Source organism: Pararge aegeria, chromosome 11 (assembly GCF_905163445.1).
Source record: "Pararge aegeria chromosome 11, ilParAegt1.1, whole genome shotgun sequence".
In the NCBI taxonomy this organism is placed as follows: Eukaryota; Metazoa; Arthropoda; class Insecta; order Lepidoptera; family Nymphalidae; genus Pararge; species Pararge aegeria.
The window spans coordinates 13720819-13744962 of record NC_053190.1 but is presented as its reverse complement, the minus strand read 5'-3'; the positions used below and the strand labels follow the sequence as shown (position 1 = coordinate 13744962).

At 36.6% G+C, this 24144-nt stretch overlaps 1 protein-coding gene across 2 annotated transcripts in view; it reads right to left on the bottom strand.

The window, feature by feature from the left end:
- LOC120627486 overlaps positions 1–24144 on the bottom strand; it is a 168560-nt gene that overhangs the window by 15136 nt on the left and 129280 nt on the right. For both annotated transcript variants that reach the window (XM_039895489.1, XM_039895490.1), the window contains exons 5-6: positions 16827–17002; positions 5918–6062 (exon numbers count right to left, since the gene is read on the bottom strand). In XM_039895489.1, the coding sequence (XP_039751423.1) occupies positions 5918–6062; positions 16827–17002 (321 nt within the window). The remainder of the gene's footprint in view (positions 1–5917; positions 6063–16826; positions 17003–24144) is intronic.

Here is a 24144-nt window from a genome sequence, read left to right as displayed (position 1 = left end):
CAATATATAAAATACTTAATCAGACACATTTTACAAAAAACACGAACAAGCTGTATAGTTCCTACATGTAAAGACAGTTTATCTAAAATTAGAAATAATATAAATACATCCTTTTAGTATGAACAGATTCAAAACCTGTTAAGTATTGGGCTTTTAGTTAAAGAATCGACCTTTTATTTTCAATGGAGTTGTCATAAGTTAACAGAGTGTTTTGAGTTAGTTTGTAAAATAAATATGCTTCTTCTGATTTAATATTTTTACAGGGTGATTTCATATGGAGGGTTCAACAGTATTTCGTAATTCGGTTATACTTTGTAGCAGAAGGATGGGTCTACACTCTTAAACCATCTGTCCTTTGAGAGCGGAGGCTTTCTCTGAGGCTTTATCTGAGGAGGATGTGAACAGGCTAATGGCGTTTTGTTAATTGCATAACGTCGCTTAGTTTAACAAAAGGTAATAAGCCCATTAGTATTGCGAAGGAAATACATTTTTTTTAACATGAAAGATAGCTTTCATCACCATCATATCAACCCATTTCCTGCCCACTACAGGGCACGGGTCTCCTCCCACAATGAGGAGGGGTTAAGGACGATGTCAACCACTCTGGCACAGTGCGGATTGGTCCTCACACCTTTGAGAACAGTATGGCGAACTCTCAGGCAAGCAGGTTTCCTTACGATATTTTCCTTCACCGATGAAGCAAGTGATATTTTAATTACTTAGGTCGCACATTACTTAGAAAAGTTAGAGGTGCGTGCTGGGATTCGAACTCGACCTCCCAAAAGTAAAGTGTCGAAGTCCTACCCACTGGGATATCACCGCTTAAATCGCTTCAAAGATAGCTTTATCGTGCGATTTTATATAATGATTAAGAGCTGTTTATTGTAGCCCCTAAAAACTGTACTAATTTGACTCGTTGTTAGCTAACCGGTGAATTTTACAATTGAAATTAAACTAGCGCAAACATCAAATATGTCCCCAACAACAAATAGGCAATAGATATTAATGCGATGTGACATTTTTCAATTTACCCTAACGCCTAACACCACTGTGAACATGTCGCCTAATTGAGTAAACTGATCTTGTGACACCTGATAACCGCATTGTAATAATTGATCCAGTGGATCAATACTACGAACGAGCCGACAGCAGGTATGCGAAATTAGGTTCACTTGATTAATCACTGATTGGTCGTATCAATTTATATCCCTAGCTTTGAGTGCGAAGCTAAGTAGCAGTGGCGTGCATAGAGGGAATGCACAGGGTATTTAGATGATATAAAATGAAGAAAATCTCCAGTACGAGTTATAAAAAGCCTACCCTCAAGTATTTATAGCTCATACTGGAGATTTTCTTCATCTGCATACCATGTGCATACCCTCTATGCACGCCACTGCTAAGTAGGTAGGTACGTACTTAAAGAAACAATTTGTACTTTCAATGTGAGTAGTACATAGGTGAGTTCAAGGCCGTGGGGTTTGATTCCCACAGCTGGAAAATGTTTGTGTGTTGAACACGTTCCTTATTAGAACTACTTTCGCGAAAGGTCATACTTAGCTTTAGCGATAAGATCGCCTTTGCACAACTACCCTATTTTTTAATTCTATCTATTGTGTTTCTTTTTGTATTTTGTTTTTGTGTGCGCAATAAAGATTTTAATAATAATAATAATGATCGAATCAGTGTCTGGGTGTTTATTATAAGTATTTATGTATATTATTCATTAAAATAATCGTCCGTCATCTTAGTACCCATAATACAAGCTACGTTTACTTGGGGCTGGATGGCGATGTGTGTATTGCTGTTTTTTTATTACAAGATATAAAATAAAATAAAATAAATATAAGTAAAAAATCCTTCCTTATATTATAAATGAGATGTGTTTGTTAGTTTATTTCCTTCCTTGACGCCCTAAACAAGCAATCAACTTGAAAGGAAGGAGAGTAACGTAGGCTACTTTTTAAACTAGAAAAAACAAACGACGTTCCAACGGGATTTTGTTAAGACGTGTTCCTTGCATGCTCTAGGAAGTAAAGCTCAGTTTATTGGCAATGGATTTCCCAGTTGCAATCAGATGTGCCATCGGCTGCTTAATTAGTTTCACTTTATTAATTGCTGATTGGTAGCAATTTATTTACCTGGCTTAGTGTATTAGTTAAGTCGATATGTACTTCAAGGCACAAAAAAATTTGAATGCAAGAAGTTCGTGTAATAAGCTTTTTTTTTTTTTACAATGTATGTATTGGTTACATTGTAACAAAAAAACCCACCCTACTACACCCACCTGGTTGCGAAAGCTTACGACGCGACGTGTTAGTCAGTTTCAAATATGATTAGAAATTATTGTATACGTATACCACACTGATTTTACTTTAATAAATACTTCACGGGTGTTGGTTAATGTCTGGAAGTCCTTGGTCTAGAAGGTAGCGTAAAAATAATCTGCTTTATCCTACCTTTGTTACTTCCTTCCTAATAATATAAATAAAATCCAAAAGTAATTTTAAATAGGGTATTGAGACTGCAGGGGAAAAAAACTGATCTTTTTCGTGTTGTTATCTCAAACGACCTGCCTGTGTCTATGTGTCTCATCCGTACGTCAAAGTGCTACGTAGAAGTTATACGTAAGTAGTCGTGAATTCGAATATCATCGAAGGGTAGAAGTAATTCAACCACGCGCAATTGCAAAGCTGTAATTCTAACAATAAAGGAAGTTTGAGATAAAGCATAACGTAACGTCATAAAAAAAAATTTGAACTCTATACATTTTAAAATGCATATAATAATTTCTAAAATTGATATTTCCACAAAGTAACACCGAAAGTTTTCTCCACCTATCGACGCTGGAATTTCACATATTATTTACAATTAAAAAATCCATATCAAACCTATTTAAAAAAATCTTATATCACGTATAAAGTCGTATTTAGAAAAATGCACCAATTAATCTAATAACCCTGTGATGACGAAAAGGCAAGAATATTCAAAGCTATTGTGAATATGTACCTACATTGTTCACTATATTGATTACGCGAAACCTTATAAGTAAAACTCGAGCGTGAAGCTAAGTTCAACAAAGCAAGTTCTTAAGTTACAATGTATGGATACCACCTGGTTGCGAAAGCTTACGTGTTAGTCAGTTTCAAATATGATTAGAAATTAATGTATGTTACACTGATTTTACAATTGATAAATACTTTACGGGTGTTGGATAATGTATTGAAGTCCTTGGTCTAGAACGTAGGGTACACAAAATCTGCCTTATCCTATCCTATCCTACTTCCTTCCTCCTATATTAAAAATGCGAAAGTTTGTAAGAATGAATGTTGGAATAGAGGAATAAAACTATTTAACAAAAGGGCCGCACTTCAGGCAATAGTGCTCAATAGAAAAAAACCTGCGCTGCATTTAATCTCTTCCCGCCTCGCGACTATGCATAAACGTAACAATCTTTTGGGGAAACATATAATACAACCAGCAGGGCTAGCACGGGCGGGAAATAAAAATTATATCCCCTGACAAGGGAATCTGCTGCTGGAGATCTAGATAGTGGTGTCATAATAGATAATATATCGCAACCGGTCAACGTGACACCAGGGACCAGGCGAACCTGAGCCGCAACTAGAAGAGGAAAAAGTATGGAGGATTGCCACACTTTCACGCAAAAACGAATTCCACTGAAAGTTGGAATGGAGATATTTTATACCCTAGCTAAATACATAAGCTACTTTTAATCTTGAAAAATAAAAAAAAAATTTAAAATATACATATTGTGCACTTGTCCGCGCACAATATGTATATTGTTTGTTGTGCGTATGAAAATACTAAATAAAAACTAATTAGATTATATTTAGATTTTAGATATAATTATTTCCCTTAAAACAGTGGATTATTTCAAAATTAACAGTTGCCCATGTCATTATCCGACCTATAAAGTATCTGCCCGCAGAAAATCACGCTAACCCGTTGTTCCTTTGCTGCGTGAATGAAGGACAATGCGACAAACACACTACATTAAGTAGGGATTCGCCACACGGCATGGAGTGTATCACCGAAAGCCGAAGTACTGGTGCAAACTTGTGTAACTGGGTCGAATGAGGTGCAGTGTATTGCAGTAAGTTCGCTCGTATATTTTCGGAGTTGTCACATCTGGCGTTCGTTCAGATAGGTACAAAGACAATACCGCATTGGACAGGTTGCATTAGTTAAAGTTAGTCTACTGATCAACGTTTCGCTCGGTTTTAGTGAATCCGTGTTTACCGTCACCGTTGAAATTCAGTGATAGGTATTTAGAACGCACATAACTGCGAAAAGTAAGCTACGTAACGTAGATTGAACAGTCTCCACTTAATTACTAGGCCAGGGGTTCCTGTAGAAAGTTCTGAGGTGGGCTGCGAGATGCTCCTCTTGTTGATACTTAAAAAAAATAGAGACAATAATTTTTTGATAGTTTTTGTGCAGCGGCGTCACGGGCTTGTCCCACAGCTTAAAAAAATTGTGGAGATCACCAAGGTCAGCTATCCTATTGTTTTTGGCTGTTTTATTTCTCTTAATTATTTGTTAAAAATTGTTGTTTATTGTGGTTTTATTACTTTCAATAACGAGGATATTTTATTTTTTTCGCTTATCTGCCTAACTGACAAGCCCCTATCTATATTAATTTGCTAGGCTAGGGCGGGCGCCGCGACAAATGTCTTAACTTGTAAGTGCGCCGCTAACTTAGTAAGTTTGGAACCTCTGTACTAACCTATCAACGCTTAGAATGTATGTAATCCATACCTTGACGGTCTATTGGCGCAGTGGGCAGGGATCCTGCTTTCTAAGTCAGAGACCGTGGGTTCGATTACCACAACTGGCAAATGTTTCTGTGATGAGCATGCATGTAATTTATAAGTAATATTTATAAAAATATTCATCAGTCATTATAGAACCCATAACACAAGCTACGCTTACTTTTGGGCTAGATGGCGATGTGTGTACTGTCGTAGTACATTTATTTATTTATTTACACTAATATTATAAATGCAATAGCGTGTTTGAATGATCTTTCTTAACACCCGAACTCAGCAACGAATCAACTTGATTTTTAGCATAAACATTTATTAGGGAAGGTAACATAAGCTAAGGTTAACAAGGAATATGTAAAAAACCACAATAAACACGGACGAATGACGCAATCAACAGCTGTTAAAAAATAGCCGGCTAAGTGCTAGTTGTACTTACATACGATGGGTTCAGTCCCAAGGTGTAATATAATACCGAATTATTTTAAGCATTATTTAGTGTTGTAAAGTAGACACATTTAGCACATTGCCTCGTGATATTTAACATCGGGCAGATGAATGGGACCGCCAATATAAAATGATATAAACGTCACAGATTAGCATACAATTTGAAAATGAACTAGCCTTCAAACGTTTACTGAAACTTTTCTTAAACCCTCACTAAGTTAAAATAATAACGTATAATACGTGTGACAGAAATATTAAATACTGTTGAAGGGTGCATAAGTATATTTCATAAGGAATCACTGTAAAAATATTAAATCAAAAGAAGCATATTTATTTTTCCATAAACTAATTCAAAACATTCGAAGTATTTACTTATGACAACCCTATTGAAGATAAGAGGCCGACACGTGCATAGTACCTTCTCTACGCGACGCGTACCAAGTGACAGGAGTCACTTGATTTTACTTTTGCATGTGATGTTAGGGCTGTATCTGATTTCTTTCAGTAAAAACTGTGGCAATGGTTTACTCAAAAACTATTAGCGTTTCGGTTTCACAGATAAGTCAAAGAGACAATAAATAATGTACCTCTAAAGCCTCCGAAGTAAGACTCAAAAGATTCCGATATTCCAATTATACATATACTAGAATTGCTCGTTTAAAGATATAAGATATACGGGTACTCACTCCATATTGTATGTCGTAAACTGGCAAGGGCCTGTCCAGATCCGGTAGGTGTAGATCGTGGCCTCTCCTATCTTCGGGGCTGGCTTCACGTCTGCCTCGGCCCTCTGACGAAGACGTTGTTGCGCTGCTTGTTGTTTGTGACAGTCTTGATAAACAAAATAAGATTAAGTTAAGTACAAAAACATACTATGTAATAATCAATAAAAATCTTATCAAAATTAAGCTTTATTTGCTATACTCCGCGAAAAGCAGGAGAATCTGTGTGGTGTAATTTATAATTTCTTCAATCCTTATACTCCACACCAAACAGATCTTCGGTAATATACCCTGTGAGACATCTCACTTAACAATTATTCATTGTAAAGTCAACATCTCCTGAGGATGCTCCGGTTTCAGAGCGAGGCGTGCGTAGAGACAAATAAAATAGAAATATGTAATCCGGACGCTTATTATCTAGCGGAATGAAATATACTTCACAATCTTTTTCTAATTATCTATATAAAAAAAAAAAACTATAACACTATAAAAGCCATTACGAAAGGGATGAAAAACATCTTGATTTTTATATCTATATATATAAAAGAAAGTCGTGTTAGTTACTTCACTTATAACTCAAGAACGGCTGAACCGATTTAGCTGAAAATTGGCAGGGAGGTAGTTTAGAGCCAGGAGAAGGACATAGGATACTTTTTATCCCGTTCGACATCATTCCCGTGTGACTTGACATGTAACGTCAGTCACTATAAAACGTGGTATAACAAAAAAGAATCAGACTTGGAATAACAAAATTGACGTATAATGACAGCTATGTAATGACGTATGGATGACTATTTGATATTTGTAAGAAATCAATAATATAACTATTTCTATTAAATAAATAATTAACATTATTGCCCAATTGCCCATTCGTATAAACAGTGAAGTGAACTATAAAACTCGGTATGGTTAAAAATTTAAGTTTTTAGGTGAAGTGAAGTTTAATTAATAATGCCGCGACCAAGACGATCGAATCTTTCCCGACAAAGCCGTGATGCAAGAAGAATACGAAATACTGCAAATGAAAGGACTGAAGAAGAACAAGAAATTGCACGTGAACAGCGCCGCGATAGTATGGCTCGACTTCGTGCTTCTCAATCACGAGAGCAAAGTGAAGCAGCCCGTGAAACAGCTCGGTTGGCAATGCAGAATCGTCGAGCGAACAACAGAGGTCAACAAATAGATAATTTGCGACGCAGAACAAGATATTTATCAAGTGCTGATTTGAATCGAGCAGCGTTTCAATACGATTGCAGCAATGATTACAGCTTGCATCCTAGCGTTTGCATTGGGCAAATGGACGTAGTTTGCGAGTATTGTGGTGCATTAAAGTTTTCCGGAGAAACGCCTGGATTATGCTGCCTTAATGGTAAAGTGAAATTGCCATTGTTGACTCCGCCACCTGAGCCATTGTATTCATTGCTTTGTGGCGAAACACAAGAATCACGCCACTTTCTTGCAAATACTCAAAAATACAATGGTTGTTTCCAGATGACGTCATTTGGGGCAGATATTATCGAAGAACGGGGATTTAATCCGACATTTAAGGTATTTATTTTTGTACTTATATAGAATGTAGTTAAAGAATAACTTACTTTATCTATTGGTACCTATGTAGTATATTTGCTAATTCTGAACTCTACTCTCCCACCGAAAAAAGTGTTTATAACCCAGTTAATACTGTCTGGTTTTTATTTTGTAGATACAAGGACAGATTCATCATCGAATTGGATCATTACTACCTTTCGAAGATACACAGAATAAATTTTTACAAATATATTTCATGGGCAACATGGAAGAACAACTTGATCGACGCCTAGAGATCAATGCAGGAATGAAGCGAGCAATTCTTCAAGACTTGCAGTGTCTGCTTCATGAACATCATGCGTTGGTCAGGTTGTTTAAGAGTGCTTTAGAGCGCATGCCAAGTGATGACTATAAAGTTGTTATCAAAGCAGATAAACGACCATCTGGAACACACGAAAGGACATTTAATGCTCCAACAGTAGACGAAGTTGCCATCCTGATTGTTGGTGAACAATTGGAAAAACGCGATATTGTGCTTACACGTCGCGATACTGGGCAACTGCAACAAATATCTGAAACTCATCGATCATATGACACATTGCAATACCCGCTGATGTTTTGGCAAGGAGAAGATGGATATTATTTTAATATTAAAATGAAAAATCCATTGAATGGTGAGTATCAGTATCATAATTTATTTCATTTATTTGTGAAAGACACTGATTTAAAATAATGCTTATTAAAAAAATGGTTAATGTCTGTATTGTTTGCCTTTAAAATTTGCCTTTGAAATGGTTAATTATCAAATTTTTAATTTCAGGTGAAGAAACTACAAAGAAAGTTAGCTCAATGAATTATTACGCATATCGTTTGATGATTCGTCAAAATGCTGACAACTATTTGCTGCGGTTTCGTCGATTGTTTCAGCAGTATTGCGTTGACATGTATGTAAAAATAGAAACGGAACGTTTAACATTCATTAGGTTGAACCAAGCCAAACTGCGTTCTGAGGAGTACATCCATTTACGTGATGCAGTTAATACTGAAGGAAATGCAGCTAATATTGGTCGATTAACTATTCTGCCGGCGACATACATTGGTAGTCCACGTCATATGCATGAATATGCACAAGATGCAATGACATATGTTCGTCATTACGGTCGGCCCGATCTCTTTATTACTTTTACCTGTAATCCAAAATGGATAGAAATTACTCAATTGCTGCTTCCCGGACAAACATCAAGTGATAGACACGACATCACAGCACGTATATTCAGGCAAAAAATTCGGTCCCTGATGAACTTTATTGTTAAACAACGCGTCTTTGGAGATACTCGATGCTGGATGTATTCAATCGAATGGCAAAAGCGAGGCCTGCCGCACGCACACATTCTTATTTGGTTAGTGGAAAGAATTCAGCCTGACCAAATAGATGATATCATATGTGCTGAGATTCCTGATTATGAAGTCGATCCAGACCTACATGATGTTGTTACTACTAATATGATTCATGGACCGTGTGGTGCCATCAATCCCCAATCACCTTGCATGGTCGATGGAAAGTGCTCTAAACGATATCCACGGAAATTAACGGCGGAGACTGTCACTGGCAATGATGGTTATCCGCTGTATCGGCGTCGATCACCAGATGACAACGGTCGAACTGTCACAACGAAAGTGAAAAGAATGGATTTCGTTGTCGACAACAGTTGGATTGTTCCATATTCGCCACTTATTTCTAAATCGTTCAAGACACATTGCAACGTTGAATACTGCAATTCAGTTAAGTCCATAAAATATATTTGCAAATATGTCACGAAAGGCAGTGATATGGCGGTTTTTGGATTGCAATCCTCGAATACCAACGATGAAATTTCACGCTATCAAGTTGGTCGTTATGTGAACTGTAATGAAGCGATTTGGCGTATATTCGCATTTCCCATTCACGAACGTCATCCTACTGTTACGCATTTGGCGGTGCATCTGGAGAATGGTCAACGAGTATATTTCACGGCTTCGAATGCTACGCAACGTGCTGAAACACCTCCAGCAACTACATTGACCAGTTTTTTTGCAATCTGCCAAAGCGATCAGTTTGCACGAACTTTGCTTTACTCGGAGATGCCACGTTATTATACTTGGAATGCTTCATCGAAGAATTTTCAAAGACGGAAGCAAGGCGATGCGGTTCCTGGGTATCCAGATGTGCGTTCTACTGATGCTCTTGGTCGTATGTATACAGTTCATCCAAAGAATAATGAATGTTTCTATTTGCGGTTGTTGCTGGTAAATGTGCGTGGGCCAACGTCATTTGAGTCACTACGAACTGTTAATGGTGTAATATTCCCAACATATCGTGCTGCATGTGAAGAATTGAAGTTATTAGAAAACGATAGTCATTGGGATACGACAATCGCTGAAGCCATTATCTGTGCATCTCCAAGTCAGATACGCACATTATTCGCTATCATAATTTCGACATGTTTTCCATCAAACCCATGTAACCTGTGGCACAAATACAAGGATAATATGTCAGAAGATATTTTACATCAAATTCGTGTCAGTTCCAGAAATCACGATATTGAGATGAATGAGGAGATACATAATCGTGCTTTACTCTTGATCGAAGATATGTGTTACCTCATGTGCGGTAATTTATTAATCAGGTTAGGAATGCCAGCACCATATCGTGAAATGAATGACGCATTTAATCGAGAATTGGAACGGGAACGTGAATATGATCACCAGGAATTAGATTTAGTAGTTCAAACGAATGTACCCCTGTTGAATTACCAACAAAAGAAAGTTTATGATACTTTAATGAAGGCAATCGATGATGAAAATGGTGGTTTATATTTCCTAGATGCCCCTGGTGGAACTGGCAAGACATTCCTCATGTCATTAGTTTTAGCAACTGTTCGGGCGAGATCTAACATAGCGGTTGCAGTTGCTTCTTCTGGAATAGCAGCCACATTGTTAGAAGGATGCCGTACGGCTCATTCAGCATTCAAATTACCGTTAAATCTTCAAACTATTGAAGAACCAACGTGTAATATTGCAAAACACTCAGCAATGGCCAAAGTTTTAGCGGTATCGAAAATCATCATCTGGGACGAATGCACAATGGCGCATAAACGTGCATTAGAAGCACTTAACCGAACATTAAAAGATTTACGCAATGACTCGAGATGTTTTGGAGGAGCAATGATTTTACTTTCTGGTGATTTCCGCCAAATACTGCCAGTAATTCCAAGATCTACGGCTGCCGACGAAATAAACGCTTGCCTCAAATCGTCAAATCTATGGCGCCATGTGAAGAAACTGCAACTGACAACAAACATGAGAGTTGCATTGCTTAATGATACATCTGCTGAAGATTTCTAGGAGCAATTGCTGACTATCGGTAATGGTCAAGTACCTGTCGATGAATCGAGCGGATTAATATCATTTCCAAATAATTTCTGTAATTTTGTCTCATCAAAAGACGAACTTATCAACAATGTATTTCCAGAAATTATTTCTAACTACAAAAATTATGAATGGATGAGTGAGCGAGCAATTTTAGCGGCTAAGAATAAAGATGTAGATGACCTAAACAACATAATTCAAAATAAGATCATTGGAACAATGCATTCATTCAAATCTATTGACTGCGTCACAAATGAAGATGAAGCCACCAACTATCCAATTGAATTTTTAAACTCTTTGGACGTGCCTGGCTTACCACCGCACAATTTACGCCTAAAGGTTGGCTCCGTAGTAATCATGCTTCGAAACATAAACCAACCAAAACTGTGCAACGGTACGCGTTTGGTGGTTAGAAAATTGATGAACAATGTAATTTACGCTACGATAATGATAGGAAAATTCAAAGGTGAGCAAGTTCTCATTCCGAGGATACCGATGATCCCAACCGATATGCCGTTTGAATTTAAAAGACTTCAATTTCCGATACGTCTTGCATTTGCCATGACCATCAACAAATCACAAGGCCAATCCTTAAAAGTTTGTGGTTTAAATCTAGAACATTCATGTTTTTCCCATGGTCAATTATACGTGGCATGTTCACGGGTCGGAAGACCATCTGCGTTGTTTGTTTTTGCGCCTGATAATAAAACAAAAAATGTCGTGTATCACAAGGTACTTAAATGAAGAGCAACCTATGTACTAAAATACAGAAATAATTATGAATGATTGATGTAGAAATTTAATTTTTTTTGTATTTTTTCCAATAAAAAAAAAATCTGCTTATTTATTGACATTAAGGCGGAACAAAGTTCGCCGGGTCAGCTAGTATATGAATAAATAAAGCTTTGGTAAGCGCGTTTTCGAAATTGTTTTCTTTGTCGTTGTGACCGATTTTGATGATTTTTATGGGGTCACTCATGGGGATGTTAAGATATATTTGGCGCCGGTAGATGGCACTGTTTTCCCGTTTTTTTTTTAATTTAGACAAAAAAGATTTTTTTGTTTGAAATTTCAACTTAAGACAATGTTATAGCTAGGAAAAATTTGATGCATAGTTATTTCAAAAAATATTGCCGTCGCGCCTGTCCCTGTGGAGTGAAATGTCCCTATTTAGATGTAGCTCAGACCGATTTTAGCTATAAAAATTCGAGATCAACCTATCATATTCCCCTGTTGTCTCTTCCAAAACTGAGCCTCTTTAATTATTTTAGAATGAAAATTTTATGAAAGATTACGTCTACATTTCTCTTCCTTTCTTACATTTAAATTTTTTTACATAGGTATTTCTCTTCGAGTCCTCTGAACATGGCGATAAAAAGGCAGTTAATTGGTAATTATGGAGGGTCATATTTTGTAAAGTATTCAGCTTTTCAAGAAAAAAAAAGAGCAAGCGGACTTCGATTTTACGAAAAAGAAATGATTCTAGAGGCTTTATCCAGAGAGAGAATAGGGGTACACATTTGTGTGTAGAATCTCGCCTCCATTTTGCTCTTAAATCTGCCTACCAGAGCATCACATTACTTTGTAGTCGGGAAAAAACGAGCTACTGATTCAACGTTGATGATCGAGGTTAATTCTGTCAGTAACTATATGTAACGACATATAAAATCGAAATAATCGAATAACTTCGATAGAGCTTTTATTGCACAATACGAAGGAACTTGTTTTAATGTGTAGTTAAACAATAAGCCAGCTTTACGACACCATTTCATTCGGAGTATCATGAGTGAGGTAATAAAATATTAGGTTAAGTTTCTGTATTATATTCGTATGCGATTCAATTTCAGACAACGTACGCTTTATGGGCTCAAATTGAATAGTTTATTATTATTGTAGATTCAGTTTATGAGTTTCAAAATATTGTCAACGTCAGGTTGTAAGGAGAAAATATTATGAGTTTATGCTTACAATTTGAGACCAAAAACTGATTTGAGTGGTCTTGCAAAATATTTAGAAGGTACCTATCAGAATCTGACGGCAAACAATTTGTTTCCTATAAAGACGTGTTCGTCTCAAATTCAACAAAAATTTTGACGGCCGATTGGCGCAGTTTGCAGCGACCCTGCTTTCTGAGTCTAAGGCCGTGGGTTCGATTCCCACAACTGGAAAATGTTTGTGTGATGAGCATGAATGTTTTTCAGTGTCTGGGTGTTTATATATATATTTTAAAGTATTTATGTATATTATTCATAAAAATATTCATCAGTCATCTTAGTACCCATAACACAAGCTACGCTTACTTTACTAACTTACTTTAAAAAAAAAAAAAAAAAACAGATATTGTTAATATGCCAGAAAAGATATAACTCCTACCTACAACAAAATTAACAGGATTTTACATTAAATATTAAGAAGCAACGTTTACTTCACATATCATCGTATTTGTAATCAAAGAAAAAAAAAACCAACGCATTTTATCTAGGTATAATAAACAAAAAAGAAATCGTTTAATATTTTTTGTATGATGTGATTTTTCAATACCTACAACAAGGTAGAAATCTTTGTATACAGTAGTACCTTTATAAGTACTTTTTGTTCTTTATAGGAACGGTTAAAATATAGTGCAGAACACTATAACAGTAAACATAACTCGCTAAGAGTACATATTTTCAGTATTAGGTACTTAGTACCAACAGTTGCGAAATGGGACTTAAATTATTATTCCCACTCAAAGGCCGCCGCATTTACCGAGGCACCTATTTACCAGTTCGGTGTTAGCGCGATCAATTATAGGAAACAGTATCAACGGCGCTCTATTTATGCCGGGTTTCCCACAGTGGGAAATTTCTCTTCGTGATATTTTCCGTGCCTACCTGTGCTTATAATTTTCTAAGCGTAAGATCACACATTAGACTTTTTCTTTTAAGACTGTCTGGCCTACCCATTTAACATGTTTTATAGTGAAAGTAAAGCAATGGCTCATGGACTAATGTTTTTATAATTTCATGAATAATAATTATACATATATATGCATATATTCAAATTACAACTCAAATATGTTTTATTCATGTAGGCCTTATCACAGGCACTTATGTAGCGTTCATTCATTTAGCATGTGAACACTAGTGTTAGGTGATGGTGATTGTTAACTTAAAACTAAAGCTAGAAAGGTTCCAAGCGCGCCCTAGTCTAAGAAGAGCCCTCAACAAACTTAGCTAGGTGTTTTGAATATAAAATTGAATTAAAAATGTAAGAAAACATTATCATACAGTATAGTTTTCTACTAGTCAAGCACTTACATTTGATATCCACAATGAGGAGTTTTGAAACATATTATATATGTAATCCGAGATTTTGCGGCGGCCATTTTGAACCGATTATCATCAGGCATAGCTTAGAACACTCCTCACTCACCTCACAAACAAACTAAACAAAATCAAAATAGGTTCACAAACACAGACACAGACACGTCAAACTTATAAAATCCCGACGTTTACATCATAGAAAACTTTTTGTCGAGGGACGAGTCGCTCGTTTGATCGACAACAAACTCTTGTGTATTGTTAATGTCACTATACGTATGGAAGTAGGCGTGAAACTTCGCTGACATAGTAAATGTTGAGCGACCACACGCGAACTTTGCAGGCATTAAAAATAGATCCGTGACCTTTATGTCTAAAAAAGTAAATGGAAAATAATGTTATATATTTTACTTCGTCTGCGTTTGTTTTTGTTTTTCGAAAGACATGTGGCATTAAATTTAGGTGTAATTCTACTGAAATTTTTAAGTTGTGTATTCTTATATAAAAAAGGAAGTAAGTAATTAATTAAATCGGTTATCATTTGACGGCGTTATTGTGTAAAATCCTCAAACACTTTCGTCCTCTCTCCCAAAAGAACTGAGCTTAATTTCGGGATAAAAAGCATCCTATATTACTTATAATACCATCAGAAATATGTGTACAAAGTTACATGATGATCGGTTTAGTAGTTTTTGCGTGAAAGCGTAACAAACAAACTTACATTTACATTTATAATATTAGTAGGGATAGGTATACCTCATATGTTTCATAAGAGAATACATAAAAATAGTACTTATGAATATACATTGAATTGAAAAATGAGCTACACTTGTATTATGTTCATTGTACATCACGAACTTCCGCGAAGATAGTTACCACCCTACCGACAAAGACATCAGAACGACATCAGACAAGGTCAAAACAGAATAAATAGTAGTACTTGACGCAGTAATAAGCAAGTTTGACGTGTACCATTTTTGCTTTCATATCATTTGAGGGTTTATTTATTTACAAGGCAAACAAAACTAAAACAAAGTCTACGTATAAGTTTAGCTTTTAGCTAAAACCCAAAACATGTATGTGAACAAAATTTTGAAGTAGTTTAAATACGAGAATTGCGTAATTCAGTCTACAGTACCTACATTATAAATAAGAATTTATCTATCTATCTATCTATCGTCCTTATCATCAACCCATTAAGAGAAACCGAAGCCACTAGGCTATCACCGCTACGAATATAATACACCATATTTTTTTTTGGGTAAGAACATAATCAACATCTTAAAAAATTCAAAATTTAGTTTGTCCCGATTTGAATTAGCTTTACACTTTTGTTGTTTCTTACATTATTTCGCGCAAAAGGCCTATTGCCATCGCTTAAATAGTATTATTTTTTACAGTTTTATTTCTGAATTATTATTATAACCTACAAAACCTAATCCTGTATCCTGTATGTAATATACGACTGTGTAGTCAAAACTGTAATTTAACAATAATACTAGTTTAGGCCATGGTAGTAACGAGTAAAATGCAAGAACCTCCGCGAAGAGAGAGCGCGTTTCTGCGAGAAGTTAGGTAACCCACTTACCTACCTAAAGGAAAAATAGGCGTTCAATGCAGTGTGTTCATTTTATCGGCCATCACACTGTCATGTCAGTCTAAACGCAGTGTAATCTTAGACAGCGTAATTAAAACAAAGGAAATTGCTGTTTCGAAAGGATAAGACTACCAATTTCCTTCTTTGTTGGCAGCTTTTCCCCAATTAAGAGTTTTGTTCCAAAATTGAAAAAAAAAAACTTATATTATCTACATTTTCATTGACTTTTATTATTTTCAACTTGAAATGTGGATGTTCAACCGTTCTGTATTCTTAGGTTTAGCCTGACTTCAAAAAACAATTCTAATTAGGTTGAACCTAAGAATACAGAAAACATTTTTATTTACTTCGCAAAGGGTATAATTTACTACGTTTCAGGTACTACTAGATCTCAAATAAAATCCTTTAATTTAGTAAACGTGGGTAGGATTTTATTTGTACGTTATATTTCCAAACTTCATAAAAACTACTTGTCTTACTACCAAAGTTGTTTTATAAATTAGCAATAATAAAAGAACCGTGCTAAGCTTCAAATTTAAATTTCATTTATTTTAAATAGTCATAATATAAACACTTAATAACGTAAATCTAATATAATTTTACCTTCGGTATCATGTTATTAAAAGCATATATTCAGCCCCACAAAAGTTTTCTGCTCTTTTCTCAGACGAGGTTTTTTTTTATGTTAATAGCGGGCAAACGAGCAAGTGGGTCATCTGATGGGAAGTGATCACCGCCGCCTAGAAACATCTGCAGCACCAGAGGAGCCACCGATCTTTTCTCAGATGCTGTGCTGATTTTCCCAATGTATGTCCGTTTCTAGTACGTTGATTGATTATATCAACTTTTTTTTTATAAAGACCAATGTTTTGTTTTACAAAGACTAAATTATTATAACTTGAGCTTGCCAACATTATCAGTGATCATGCAGTCAAGTCTAAGCTTAGAAGGACCAACAGGTGAGGACGGTTGACTAATTTAAAGTGGAATGCAAAAAAATATGTCTGAAACCTAACAATTAATAAATCAAATATCTTACCTCGCGTGTAAGGGATGACAGTTGAGCGGGTCGAGCGGTAAATGTGGTGGGTGCGGCGTCCGAACCGGTGGTGTTGGGGGATCTGGAGGGGTGATACTCTCAAGAACATCGCTTGGAGGTCGACAGACGCGAAGTTCCACTCGCGCTGACGCTGTGCGTAGTACTTCTAGAGCCTCCTGTATACAAACGACAGGGTTTTTACAAATATATTAATCATCATCCAACCACAGAATGTCCAGCTGTGGAAATTCTGTGGTTGAGGTCATGACGAAGGAAAATAAAGGTCTTTTATAAGGAATTCACACGCTACGATTTAGTGCCGCTTGTATACAGCGACCCCATGCGATTATTTTTATGTCGTCACCTTTTTCCATCCAAGCTGTATAGCTATGAGTAGGAAATGCTAGCTGTATAAGTAAATGGGGACAGAGGTGGCACGGTGGCCCAGTAGGAAGGCTTAAGCCTCTCTTTCTTGGGAATCAAGTTCGATACCTGACCCAGACATGTCTGATTCTCGGAGTTACTTCTTAAAGTAATCAAATGTATCTTCCTTCTACGGTGGAGGAAAACATCGTGTATTATGTCGACAAAGGCATGTGCATTCGACAAATCCGCACTTAGCCAGTGTTGTGGACTACGGCCTAATCACTTATACTGAGGACCCGTGCCCAGTAGTGGAGTTGATAATGAAGAAGTATTGTTAAGCCTAGAAATGTAAACGAAGGAAACGTGTTGCTAAGTTAAAGCTCCGCTGGCGGCTAACATTAATTCAAACGGAAACCTGACAAGGCATTTGAGGTAAGTACAGTAATAACACATAATGACTATGATTGTTGAAATGGCATGCCAATTCCACAATAAGTAATTAATTGTTATAGATACACGTTCATGTGTATATATGCGATATTAATTATTAGGAACAAAGCCCCTGAGACTAACAATGTTGTATTTAGTGTTGCCCAAATTCAGTCTTGGTCTTGCAGTCTTGGTCTTGTTCTTGCGTTTTTGCAAGACCAAGACCAAGAACAAGACCGCGTATTTTTAGCAAGACCAAGACCAAGACTGACCGTGCAAGACTTGAGCAAGAACAAGACATAGCCTGCAAGACTCTTGCGTCTTGCAGCTAGGACTTAGCGCTATTTCACGGAGTAGTTAGGTGTAACAGTTCGGTGTATAGGTAGGTAGGTACGCTTAGGAATTCTATGAGACGCAAAAAACTATATCAAAGAATATGAAAAACTGGACCTATGCGCATTACGACTAATACCATAAACATAGCGAATAAAAAAATATCTATTAAAATCAAACTGAGTGCATGCATAGTTATGTTTTAACCATCGGCACTTTGATAATGCGGCATCAAAGGTTTTGTACTTACTTCTCAAAGAAATTTGCCGCTTTTCGGAAGTACATGGTTATGATACACGCGCCGGCGGCTTCTTTTGAAATCTAAAACAATCGTTGCCGCCGCGCCGAAATCATAACATTTGACACTATTCATGCAAAATAATTTCGAATTTTAAGAGTACCTACAGGTGTTCCAAAGAATAAATAAGTTTCAGATTGGTGATTTTAGATTGGTGGAGGACGCATGAGACAGAGTATCCGATTTTATCGAAAATGGCCCGTGATTTTCTCTCAATACCTGCAACTTCAGTACCTGCTGAGAGGTTATTTTCTAAAGCATCATTAGTAATTAGAAAACATAGAAATAGGTTAAGTGATGAGTCAGCCAGATGGTTACTTTGTATTAATTCTTGGTCAAAAGAATTGATATAAAGTATCATAACCTAATGATAAAGCTGTTGATTTGTGTTGTATTTTATTTTTTATTCAAATAAATGATAAATCGTAAAACTCTTTTATTAAATTTCTTATAAGTTGAGGGTTCAATCTCTTTCTAGACAGATAAGTATTGTTCTTTAAAATACAGTCAAGTTATTGTAATTAATTTGTTTTTTTACATGTTTTAGCAAATGTAAGCTTATAAATCATAAATGTTTATTAAGAAACAGTTACTTCCATGGAAAACGACATATAGGTCAGTTGATTTTTCGAATTTCTTATCAAATCTTCAGTTATTTATTAATCTGCTTGATCTTTACTATGGCTATGTTAATTCAAGCTCACAATGTTCCAATTCTAATACGTTTTTCTAAGATTTAAAGTAAACTTTAATAAATAGTAATAGACTAATAGGTAATTGCAAGACTTGCAAGACTCTTGCTGCAAGACCAAGACCAAGACCAAGACTGGGAGCGCAAGACCAAGACCAAGACCAAGACCAGGTGTATTGGCGCAAGACCAAGACCAAGACTGGCTAAGTCTCGTCTTGTTCTTGCATTTGGGCAACACTAACTCTTAATGTATTCTAATAGTTTAAATTATCTCCAAAACTCTTCACATCGGAAAATTTGCCGACCTTATTATCAATCCGATACGAACGAACAAAGAGGTCGCCCGAAGAGAGACCTCACCGCCTGCTGGTGTCACTTGAAAAATAGATGCTCCCCTTTGTCCCGCTGAATTAGTACCCGACATACAACAGATAAACGTTAGAATTAGGAGTGCGCGTTTCAATTACAAAGCTCTTTAATTAGAGAACATTGTCTATTTGTATAGTTTACTTACAGCGTACAATGGATAGCGATTAGCGTACTAATTCGCACCGCTAGGATCTGGAATGCTCTTCCAGCTTCCATTTTCCCCAGTTCTTACAACATTAGTACCTTCAAATCAAGAGTGAATAGGCATCTTCTAGGCAAGCGCGCTCCACCTTAGGCTGCATCATCGCTTACCATCAGGTGTGATTGCAGTCAAGCGCTCGTCTATAAATATAAAAAAAAAAAAAAAAAAAAAAAAAAAAATGAACGCTTCCAACGTTATTTAACTACGCAATAGGTGTTTAATAACGCTTAAAATGCTTAAATTATATTCGTATAGTGCTATTGTTATATCCAGATATTAAAAATGTTTTAACCCGTTTCTTACAATGGCTTAATGAGGTTATTATTTTAGATCTAGGGTTATTCAAGGGGCGGATAAACAAATTCCTTAAAAGCCGGCAACGCATCCGTGGCTCCTCTGGTGTTGCAGATGTTTATGGGCGGCGGTGATCACTTATCATCAGGTGACCCACTTGCTCGTTTGCCCGCTAATAATATATAAAAAAAGATATTACTTTTACAAAGTTTGAATCGTTAACCATCGGACTTTACAATTACATTTGTCACGTGACGGTGGGAGCTTGACTTTGGAAGTTCTTTCGTTGGAGATATACTCGTAATAATCCTTTGGTCTTGAATAGATATCTCAAAGAATATCCACTAGATTCCTAACCAAACGCATTGTTATTGCAAATGTTCCAAACACTCTAGTTCAGGTAGCCCTCGGTAAGTCAAAGTCAAGGTCAAATATTTCTTTATTAAAGGCACATAGATGGCACTTGATGGGTAAATTACATGTAAAATATGGCATAGAAGTGAGTTGATGGCGATAACTAAATCGAAAACTTAAAACTAAAACTACGAAGTTTCCAAACGCGCCCTTCGCAAACTCAATAACTTAACCAATACCACCTTCCACTCTCTGAAAGCACAAGTCAAGAACTTGTTTCATCATAAACTCTTGGATTGCTGGTTAAATCAACAATATTATTATGTAAAATGTTGCTGCAAAATAAAGAATTTGAATACTGACTTAGACCAGAAGTTTTTGTCTACCCATCACGTCCACATTCTGAAGGTTGTGGTATTTCCACTTATCTATAATTAAGTGTTACTCAGAATCATTTTAATCCCGCAGAAGCTGACAACGCAAAAGAAGTTCATCTGGTGACGGTAGTAATTTTATTTAAAGTGTTTAAGCTCGCGTGCTCGCTGTTCATTTATGAATAAAAAACAATACCTGTATCGCAAATCTGCACAATAAAATGTATAAGCTTACGTCATTATATAAAAATAGAACTCGTGCCCACGCCTCTGTGTTAACAAGATTTACTTAAAAGGGTATTAGAGGGTGATTCGTCCACTATGTCTGTATAGACGGTCGAACCATGTGTATTGTGTAACACACGATACGTCGACACGAAGAAAGGATTGAGTTACAAGGCTGGGTATAGCGGGGTATAGTCACCATCTGTTTGACGCGCCTCATTAGTGACAAAGGAAAATACGAAATAGATGCTTTATGTTCTACCTTTGATAGCACCTTTGGAAAATGGCGTGTTTTCCACAATAATTTATTATTAACAGCGAAACTGCTATTATTATGAAATAAAAGCTTACCAAGGCGTCTAAAAGCGTATACGACGTTTACTTAGCGTCCCAAATGTCTCTCCATTACTGAAGGTCAGCAATCAGATATATAAACTTTTCCTGTTCATATCTAAACGGAATAGTTGAAGGTCTTGATTCCGGTCCACTCCCGTATATTTCGTAGCCAGGAATTCTTTTGCCTTCTAAAGTTCTAACCCCTCTTTTTTCAGCAATCTTCCTTCTACAAATGGTTTGTAGTAGTCGATACGATATCTTACGGTGCTTAAAGGTTCTGACCAACTCGGTTTTCTTTTTTGCACTCTGCGAGGACGTTAGATACTTTAGCCTCCAGCTTATGCGGAGCATTCTGCGATAAGTCAACATTTCGAAGGGTTCGATTCTCTTTCGCGGGTCTTCTACAATAGTCCATGTATCTCAATTCTCTACAATACTACTGGCCATGTAGCATTGTAAGAGTGTAATACGGAGCACCAGTTTGAGATCACGACCGCCAAGATCTTTATTCATCTTCATAAAAAAAATTAGAGCAATTTTTTTGCGAACAAACCAATGACAAAACATGTTTAAAATGTAAATAAATAAATAAATAGATATACTAAGACAATACACACATCGCCATCTAGCCCCAAAGTAAGCGTAGCTTGTGTTATGGGTACTAATATGACTGATGAATATTTTTATGAATAAAATACATAAATACTAAGAATATACATATAAACACACAGACACTGAAAATCATTCATGTTCATCACACAATCATTTTGCAGTAGTGGAAATCGAACCCACGGCCTTGGGCTCAGAAAGCAGGATCGCTGCAAACTGCGCCAATCGGCCGTCAAATGTGGGTATGGGGATTGGCCGCTCGTGATATTCAAGGCTTGCGATGAACCTTTGATTCGTCGCTTTTGACTAACACGTAAAAGGCTTGAGATGTATAGATTAAAAGGTACAGAAGTTTTTAAGTTTTTTTTTTAGCGGTAGTTGACGAACCAAGCAGATCGCCCACCTAATGGTAAGTGGTAAATTATCGCCTGAGGCGTAGGTGTTCGGCCTCATGTGCCGATAATTACACCGGCAACCACGCATTTTAGACTGAACACAGCATTGCAAAAATGCTGCGTTGCGGAAGAAATAAGCACGAGCTCTGTCACAAAAAGCTCTATACTACTAAACAAGACAAGACTAGTAAGTAGAAGCCTGTAACGGCTTTACAAATAAACGTGGAATAACCTCGGAATAGATATGCAGTTTTGTCACACGTCAACTGACATCTTTCAAATGTCTAAGCGAGATAAAACACTGAATAAAGCTATTTCAATGTTATTCCAAGTTTACTTGTAAGGCCGTAATAATAAAATTGCCAATATGATATCGCTTAAAGACCAGGGCGTGGTTCTGTTATAAGTTAATATAAAAGATGATAAAAATAAGTAAACAATCTGTTAAAACTCATCTTATTATTTTGTCTGAGCTCTTCATTCATCCGTGTATAAAATACTTTTCCTCCAGAATAGGATTGAGGTTTCAAATTGAAGAAGTTAACCAAGTATATAAACAAGTGTTATCATCCAAGATCGCTCTCAGTGCACTAGTTTGACTGCACTTGACCAGTTTATTTTTTGACATTTAAAACGATGCCTTCATTTTACCAGCAGTGTAATAAGTGCATTATTTTTGATCACTTGTTAACTTAACCAATGCCCAAAGCCACTGATGAACCGGATAAAATACCTTATATTTTTTTTGCCTGACCCGAGTTTTGAACCCATCATCTGTAGTTGAACATGCTTACTACTGCACAAACGAAGCAGTCTATTGTTTCAGTTTGTCCGTAATCCCTAAAAAGTAAAGACTGTAAAAAAGACAAGAAAGCCATCACAATAGTAAAAAAACCCTGTTCTAATCCCGGCATTACGAGTAAAAAGTACATGCATGCGAACAGTTAATAACATTGTAATCACAAGTTCTAGGTAGGAACATAAGCCGTCTGACGCGCAGTGGGTACTAGATCGATAGACGTTTTACGAACCCACAAAACCGATTATTGCTTTCGTAACCTCGGGTTTGTATAAGCTATTAAACACGACCAGCGGCGACAAAAGCCAAGGAAACTAATATCTGACCTCTTTTTTTGGGCGATTTAGTTTCGATCCTTGGGTCCGTGATACAATATTTGATTTATTTCTTGTGCAAAATATTTTCTTTTCACATTTTATCGTTCATAAACATATTCATGTTGCGTCTTTGAGGTTTAGTTCATTGAGAATTCAAAGGACCTTTGTATGTACTGGTTTTCAAAAGAATTGTGGTAGTGACGATAATCGGAACATGTAGTTTAGAATTTGTGTTCGATGTCAAACTAAAAACACTATCTCACTAGGATACTTGTGGCGACGCAACCAGTCGCGGCTCCAAATAATATCTACTTAGCTCCTATGGACATGAGTTCGACATATTTGGAGTTGATAATGTGAACGTTTACCTACTTTAGAAACTGTCAATTCTGGTGCCTACTCTTGCTTTAATTGTTTAGTAGATCAAGGCACCACGGTAGTGCAACTGGTGACTCTCCCATAATGTGCTAGTGATGGACCTAAGGCTTGTCTGTGATCTCACCTAATAGTCAGTGACGTTGCAATGTAAGATAAAAGCCCACTACCCTCGAACGGGTATTGCAATTTGTAGCACTTTTCCTTAGCTATCTGAGTTACACTATTAAGTGCACACCTCTCTCACCGCACATTTTTACCACCGACGTCAATCTTGCTAGAGGTCCGAGCTTCACAAAGAGCGCTTTAATTTGTCATGCCCCCAAACTTGCTATAAGGCTCTCCTCTATGCAAACTTCACCCTCGACCAACCCTCGATATTGCTGTTAAAATTCTAATGTAGCCTACATTCAGCTACAGCCCATCCAATACACCATCCGAAGTAAGGGATTTCGAGCGTCCCTTCTACTCCCATCTGATCCAATGTTTGGTTTATCGACTATGCTTAATTACCGGAACCCTATGATATTTAGGTACGGTGTTAAACAACGC